Source organism: Hippocampus comes, unplaced genomic scaffold (genome assembly GCF_001891065.2).
Source record: "Hippocampus comes isolate QL1 unplaced genomic scaffold, H_comes_QL1_v1.1 scaffold3, whole genome shotgun sequence".
NCBI classification, from domain to species: Eukaryota; Metazoa; Chordata; class Actinopteri; order Syngnathiformes; family Syngnathidae; genus Hippocampus; species Hippocampus comes.
The window spans coordinates 42537-51083 of NW_017805133.1; the positions used below are offsets into that span (position 1 = coordinate 42537).

General features: G+C 44.2%; 1 protein-coding gene across 2 annotated transcripts in view; it reads right to left on the reverse strand.

The window, feature by feature from the left end:
- arfgef1 (ADP-ribosylation factor guanine nucleotide-exchange factor 1 (brefeldin A-inhibited)) overlaps nt 1–6425 on the reverse strand; it is a 33426-nt gene extending 27001 nt beyond the window's left edge. Inside the window, exon 1 of one of the 2 annotated variants that reach the window (XM_019866284.1) lies at nt 6012–6425. In XM_019866284.1, coding sequence (XP_019721843.1) covers nt 6012–6135 — 124 coding nt within the window. In that variant the 5' untranslated portion in view covers nt 6136–6425. The remainder of the gene's footprint in view (nt 1–6011) is intronic. The other variant, XM_019866285.1, reaches the window with a different exon arrangement.
- Nucleotides 6426–8547: the final 2122 nt, after the last annotated feature.

Below are 8547 nucleotides of genomic sequence, written 5' to 3' on the forward strand. Positions count from 1 at the left end.
CCCTCGCCAAGCCCCCCTCACCCCCCACCGTGGGCCCCCGGTCTTTTGTTATGTGAAGTCATTAGAGTGAGGAGTTGCCATCCACTCTCGACATTAAACATGACAGCAGTGAGGAGATTTGACTGAAACAGGGCATAGCGAGCGAGGAGTGCCTTCAAAAGGCAGCGCACCATTTAAGATGAGTAGCCCCCCCCCCACCAATTTTTTAATTTAATTTTCGAGTGTGCGCACGTGTCTCGAAGCGGGTATCGACGCACCGCTGTTGCGTTTGTTTTCCGCTCGTCCACAATTTACAGCATTATCTATCGATCGGTTCATCTTCACCGTTGGCAGCCACTGTTGCCACGGTGACACTGTTCAAATCCTGCCGTGGCACTTCTCCGTCAAGGCCCTTGAGGGCTACTGACAAAGGCCAATATGGCGGAGAGCTTGATTGTTGACAAGGCGGTCCGACGAGTCCCGTCCATTCAAGGTGCTTTTCAAAGCAGATGGGAAGGACACAAGCGATACGGCTGGCTAATCATTCCGCCGCCCGGGCATTTGGTTGGAAGGCCGTCGAGCATGAAGGAATGCGGGTACTTCCCAGACGGCAACGGACACTGTGGAACCTGTCGTACAACTGAGCTTTAAAGGATATACATGTAGGAATGCATTTCAATCGTTTGGTTGAACAAGCACTTGGGCTCGACGAATAGAAAACTGTTTTTGTTTGACTTGACAACAGAGTTATTTTTTCCCTTTTTTTTTTTTGTTTGAATCCAATCCCTCTTAGATTTGTCTTATTGTGTTAAATGTCAACGTGTTTATCAAAAAAAAAAAAAAAACTCAGTTATTCGCTCTACACAGCCGACTCATTCGCTGACACCCACGTCACTCACCAGGCCCCGCACGCTCAAAGTCAAAGCTATTACAGCAGAATGTGAAGATCAATTTGGATCTTATTTTTTGGATTCAATGCTAATCTGGAGAATAAGAGAGTTGCAACCCTATGGGAAACAAATTACAGCATGCTTGCCACACCCAATTGAAAGACTTGCTCAAATCAATTTCCAATAACATAGCACATGCGAAGTGGAAGCTGTTCCATTGAGTTTTGCCCTCATTTGATATGTTCAATTTCCCAGTTTTCATGACTGCATCGCTTATACGTGTGAGGTGTGTCCACATCCGCCGCGTGTTCACTACGTATGTGCGAACGCCCTGCTGGCAGAATATGCTCTTATCGAATTAGCGCTGATCAAGCAGCTCAAGTTGGCCGCGCTTGGCATGTTTGGTCGTTCGTCGCGTGGCTGAAGCGTCAACTTGAGCATGCGCGAGTCTCCTCCTTTTTTTATGTTTTGTCTCACTGGCGCGCTGCTGCATTTCATGTGTGCTCACCTTAGAGACTATTTTTAGAATGCAAGCTAGCAGCCACGTGAATAATGCGTGCGTGAATTTGAATGCGTTTCCCTGCACACTCATTCACAAGGGCAATTTGGTGGCATGGTGATCCAGCGCTGCCTCGAAGAGTCAAAATGCAAGCCACGCTTTTCGATTCGGCATGACCTCGCGCGACCTCCGGCCAATGGCTCATTTGCATGAGACAGAACAGCCCCCTCAAAGCGGGCTCTTTTCCGAGGGTCCAAAAACATCCATCTGTTATCGGAACCGCTTTATCCTCACTGTTGGAATTCTTGAACCTTGGGTGTATTTTGACCGCAGCAAGTTGCAGTTATGTTTTATTCGGGTCAGCCGAGAACTGTTTTCAAAATTGCATCATGTCTCTTTCAATTACAGTTACAAGCTGTTTTTTTTCTCCCCCTGATGGGAAAAATGAAGATGTCGACTTGAGGGAGGCATTTTTTTTTTTTTTGGTCTTTAAGTGGTTAACTGAGTCACAGCCACGATTTGAGGAAATCCGGCAAAACTAATCAAGCCTATCGTGGTCGTCAGCCATGTTTACGACTCAACTGGAACACTTTGGGGTCGGCCCTCCAATCCGGCAGTTTCGAAGGCAGCGATAAACATGGCAAAATTCCCCTTGGGAGCGCGAAGGATTTGTCAATTAAAAGGCAGCTCGGGTCCAGCTGATCCACTGGCAGGAGGATGGGTGGCTGGAGGTGGGGGGTGGAGTTTGGTGGTAGGGAGAAACATCCAAAGAGACAACTCTCCCGAGACGCTCACGCTCTCGCTTTCTCGCTCTCTCTCGGAGAAAAAAACATCTTGCAGTGAAGGGACGACAGGTTCAGATGCAGAATGAGGGAGAGGATGAAGCGCAGGCGAGACCGGGACGACAACATTTGACGAGGACCGTCCCTAGCTGCCATACAGTTAAAAAAAAAACAAAAGTTCAGTCTTGTCGAATGCCAACCCAACATGTATTCAGGGCTTGTAAGCATTGCACAGATTCCGCATGTAAACACAAGGAGAGCCACAGGCACGAAACCGAGTCCCCTGACATTTCTATTGTCCGGACCGAAATCAAAGGTCGCGCGGCAGTGGTTGCATTTGCAGGAGGCGCATTCGAACGTTGTCGTCAGCTATTTCGCCTCCTCTGGCTTGTACTTACACAAAAAGACACGTTCGACTCCTGCAGTGAAACCGGAGCAGTTTTATTTTCTCTGCCAACCCGAGGCCTTGATAACTCGGATTTGTCATTGAAATGAGCAAACGGCATAAATATGACAGAAGGATGACCTGACAAAGCGCCGCAAGGCTACTTCCTAATTGCGGACTAGGCTGTTTATTTACTCAAGTGCAGATGGGGGAGGCGTCTCATTTCACAAATTATGGGATATGCCCACACATTATCTCATCTCTGAGACATTGTCTACAAATTTGCATCAAATGAAGGACCTTTTATTTTTTTTCACATTTTTTTTTATTATGAATTTTTTTTAATTGGTCATATTGCATTCTGGTTATATTTGTCGGGTGTCTTCTTCCTAATTGCCTCCTTAAACGTGATGTATTCCAGTCGGCAGCCAACAAAGACATTGACCAAATCAATCAAGGCAGCTCATCCTAATAAGCAGTGGACTCAGTGACAAAAGGGCCTCCTCATTTGCATGCGGAATAATTAATTCATAGCCCCGTCTCAGGACTGAAGGAGGCATCACGATACACTAGCCCATGTATAATGAATGGAGGGCTCCAGTTCAAAATACACACCATTTATAAATATATTCTCCGTCATCTTCAGGATAGATAAAAGGATTATTTATGTGTGGAAAGCGAGCGTGGGTCCCGGCACACGCTGACATGAGTGCGAGCGCAAGCTCATTATCAGGATAGCGGGCCACCTTTGGGATTACAAGGAGCTAAAGTGTGTGCACTTTGCAGCAGGAAGGAGGCGGGTGGGGGGGTTCCAATCCGGAAGCCTTGATTTGGGAATTTAGCGAAAAGTTGGTGGCTACTGAATTATTCCTATGACAAACTAACAGAAAATCACTCGAGAGCACGATGTTTTAAAAACATTAAATGTCATATCTGAGTGAAAAATGAAGCTCCATTGAGAAACTAGAGCAGTGTAGTTAAGTAAATACAGTACAGATAATTAACGATTGAGGCTGCACAGGTCTTTCGGTAGCCACTGCTTGGCAAACACTTTTTATTTAAGGCCCGGTGCTTATCATGGGCGCACACGCGGCGGCGTCTGTGCTGCAAATGCTTCAAAACCATGCGGGGAGGAGCGCAAGGTCCCTGAATGGTCAGCGAGGTACAATAGTCCCGTTGGCACCGCCGCTGGCTATAAACCCCGTCATGCTAGTAGCGGCGGAACACGAGAGTCGCTCGGCTCGGTGGGAGCAAAGTAGGTCAAAACATTGGGGACACCTGCACTGTCGAGAGCATGGCAAGTAGAGAGAGTGTTCCTGTCGCAAAGGCCTGCCGGGTAACATTTTGGCATTTCAAGAAAAAAAAAAAAAAAGGGATCAGAGCGGGAGCGTGGATGACGATGATGCTCTTTGTCTAGTCCAAACCTTTCGCCTCGCTCTCGGTGACTCACTTCATAGCTCCTGTTGTCACAAATTGCTCAAAAATGTCAATGAGCCATGGTCACTCAAAAGTGAACTCATGGAAAATTTACTTTGGAATGTTGGGAATTAAATAGTTGGGTTGCCCGGTGCCCACCAACCAAGTGTGAAATTAAACCACCTTTAAAAGGTGGGGCCTTGCCTGGTGAGTGACGTGGGAGCCAGAGAAAGAGCATGTGAAGTCAAGAAAGTTTTTGAACGTGTCTTGACCAATTTGTGGGGACAATACATTCATTCATTCATTTATATAAAATATCAAAAACTCTTGAAAAAAAAATGAAGGCAAGTTATATCGACACCTCGGACCTCTTTTAAATTGTGAAAAAAAATGAATGATGTGATTCTACACACTGATGACTGCTACATTGGGCACAGATCCAATTCAGACAATGGTGAACTGGTGAATGCACATCGAGAGATCTTGAGCGACAGCGCAGAGATGTCTCAAAGTCCCGAGAGCGACAGGAGATTACGTAAGTCACTTAGTATTCTGGGTCACACAGTCATCTATATATATATATATATATATATATATATATATATATATATATGTGTGTGTGTGTGTGTGTGTGTGTGTGTGTATAATTTTTTTCTCCCCCATGTATTACTACTGTACTGCTTCCTGCTCTTCGCACTGTACACAGCCAAGAGTTGGCGCCACTGGACAGATGAATCAGGCTGTATGAGGCTTAATTTGAGTTTCCGTGCATCCAACCTGGATAATTCTTTCTTTAAATATGTCATACATGATTAATGATATGATGATAATGATTACATATTCTTGCAAGAAGGAATAACATCAATGGAGCTAAAACACAGTGCAAACCTGTGTGTTTTAACCTTGACGATCACCCAATATCCCCACACAGGTGGTGTGCTGTTCCACAAGATGCTCCCATTGTGTCCACTCCCAGAATCAGATTACATCCCTTGACTGGACAAAAGCCTTGTTTGTCCTGAGCTGTTTGCTTCATAAATAAGGCCCGTGCAGAATAACACTGCACACACATCTTCACTGTGTTTTAAACACAAAAGCCTCCTATTTTTTGCAGGGGATTTTATGATTATTAGGCTGGAATATGGGGAGATACACCGGTTAACAGCTCCCGTGAATGGCTACGTGTAAACCGGACGCAGCACTGGATAAACTTCAAAATAAGAGCTTTGAGATTGTGTTAAAATAGTGTTGTCGCTTATTTAAATTTTAGGATAGGCAACGTCGTATATGATAGATGATAGAGGTGAATTTCAATTTTTTTGAGTTGGTTAATTTGGTTGCCTAAGCATATTTTTCGAAGTTTCACGAATTGTAGTTATCTTTTAATTTGATGTCCAACCGGAAGTCGCACTGTCTACTTCCGATAGCGGCTTTGCCCTAGTTTAAAAAGGTGCTCTGACAGCTGTCACCTTTCTTCTTTACACTCCCCCCGGCTTTGAAGATAAATAATGGTCATGTGGAACCACAAATCTGACGTTTAACCCCTTGAAAACGTGCACGAAATAAAAGCAAACAAAACGCGTCGCTGTCACGAGCGTGAGAGGGCGACTGTGTCCTCGAGTGTGTACCAGGAAGAGACGCCGACACACCGTTCCTTTGTAGCCTTGATGGCACGCGATTAAACGGCTCACGATTATGGTTTATGAATGGGAAAAGTGATTACGGTCGCTATGGTGGGAACAGTTTGTCTTTTGTGGCCTACACGCACGCCAAAACACCGCAAACTAACAGCCCCCTTTGCACCATTTCCGCGTTGAATGTCGGATAGCCACACACGCTTCCCAGGTTTCTCACATGCAAGTCACCTACGAGACAAAATGGCGTTTTATTCTTTTTTTGTTTGTTTGTTTATTCCGGGCCAAATAACTTTCTACAAATGTCGCAGGATATACGATTAATGAGTCCTAGGGTACTGCATGACGTGTCTATATCAATGAGGACGAACGCGAGAAGTCGAGGAAGGAGTGCGGGGTGGGGGAAGCAAAAACAAGCCAACTTACCGAGTGCCACTTCGCAGGCTTTGCGTAGCTGAGAATGGTGGGCTTTCTTTACCTCCTTGTCGGCTAAAATCTTCTCCAAAGCTCTTGTGAGGAACATGTTTTTCGTCTTTTTGCCCTCAAACATGACGCACCGGAATTCGGGGCGCGGTATGTGTGTCTCTGAAGAGGAGAGGTGATGGTGGTGGTGGTGGTGGTGGTGGGGGCTCTTGCCCACAAAACGAAGGCTTCCACTCGTCGCAACGTTGAGCCTCAAGCAGCAGCCAAAACAAAACAAAAAGGAAAGGAAAGAAAAGAAAAGAGGAGACACATACACACACACAAAGGTGGGCTTCAATCCCGTCCGATGGCCATCAACGACCTGCCTCCTGCGCCATGTTGGAGAGGAAATTACGTCACAGTGAGGCAGAGGCCGCCGCGTCAGGAGAGAAGTAGCGGTGATGCTGCTTATGCTAATCAAATAATGTTCAACAACTTCACTATCCACAAACACGAAAAAAATATGAATTTTGTCTTGAATGTAAATAAATATATTCAACCTAAGTTGAATCACCGAATAAATTGTATCGGGGTAAACTTTAAAGTTTCATTTGTCTCCAACGTGTAAGCTACATGCTAAAAATGCCAATATGTACAGTATCTTGCATGCTTTTATCAATTTTGACCAGGAATATAATTAATAATAATAATAGTAAATAACTTACTGTCATTATGTGTCTTTTATTGCTCCAAATGTAAGGTTTTGTAAAAAAAAAAAAAAATCTCCTGAGAAAAAGATTATGTCAACATTTTCAAATGGGAATTTTAAAGGCTTTCCATAATTTATTATTGTGATTTAATAATGTTTATACTACAATCCACCAATTTATTATTTATTATTAAAATAAAAGCCTTCATGTTTCCCCGCCAGCGTGGTTTATTTTTCCCTTCCCCTCAGTAACCTTCATAAAATCATCCATCCATTTTCAACACCGCTTCTCCTATAAGCCTATCCCAGCTGACTTTGGGCAAAAGGCACACTGCACCCTGAACTGGTCGCCAATCAGTCGCAATACAAGACACCATAACTTCTGTTTTCTTTTCGTTGTAATTTAAGAAATTCAATGACATCCATGTTTTGATTTACTCTAGACAGGACAAAAGTGGTCGAAAGGAGAACGGATCCTTTTTTGCCTCGCGGGATATAGATCTGTCATCCGCTTAACAGTGGAAGGAAATACCATGTTTTCTTCGAATGGAGCCTAAGAGCAGCCAATACAGTAAAAACAGCAGGGGCCATAAAATAGAACCCTATGGGACACCATACGAACGGAGGGGCAGCGGGAGGACTCAGAGCAACCTAGGCAAACACAAAGAGTCCTGTCAGCCAAATAGACACGACTACTAATGCCCACTTGATGCTGCAAACAAGTCAGCAGAATACTGTGGTCCACCATATCAAATGCTGCGGTTTGACTCAACAATACAAAACACACAGTCTCCAATGTTATTTGTCCGGCTGAAAAAGGAAACGCTGTGAGTCCCTCAAGTGTGGAAAAATCTAGAAACAAACAAAATGTTATTGTGAGAAAGGGCAACAAACGACTAACATTTACTTCTGTGCTCGGTTATCTGAAAAAAGGCCAGGCGCTCGCTCGCCATCTTGCTGCATCTAATGAACAATTCACTTACAGGCCTGACATGATGACGTCGACCAATCAAAGCCAACCTTCTTCTGCTTGCTTGTAAAACAAACCAAACTCTCTTTTCTCTCTCTCTTTCTTTAACACAGTGTACCAATACATTCTTCTTTGCGTGTAAGTAGCTTTTGTGGAACTTGGGCTGGAGATGCATCATAACTGAACACTAGATCATCCAGGCGTCAAGCTGTCGCCATCTTGTGGTCAGTATGAGAAGTGCTCTGGATCTCTTTTTTTTTATTCCAAAATGCAGACGATACAACAGGAGTACCTATGTCGCAATTGTAATCATCAGTATAAACACTATACACAGCCCGCCCCCCCCAAAAAAAATAGAGACACAGATGAGTGACCTTTCAAAGAAAAAGATCAAATTCAAAGAGCGAAACATCTTAATGTTGCGAGAAAACATTAAGAAAATGCTTTTAACTTTACAAAACACTTTGAACAGGAAAATCTTTGTTTTGAGAACAATTTTGACCACCTGTGTGTGGCCAGTATAAGGACAGACGGCTATATTGCTCATTGAGACATCTAAGCTACTCAGTATGGTATTAGCACGAGTAATTTTTTGCGGAGGATAAAGGATATATGACTCGGTAGTAAGTCAATATTGCTATACTGTATTGTCTTTTTACATCTGCCACTGCCATCGCTTGTGTAGAATCAGACAAACTGTTGAGTTACAGGACTGTAGCATTGAGCTATTTTGCATTAGCATTAATCTAACGTACGAAAAGTGATGCGAAAGAAACAAGGCAACATTCACTGGGATGGTTGAGAGGTTTTTATTGTCATGGCTTTCCAGCAACCAGCGTCCACTCACTCGCTCGCACCCCCCCCCCCCCACACACACACAC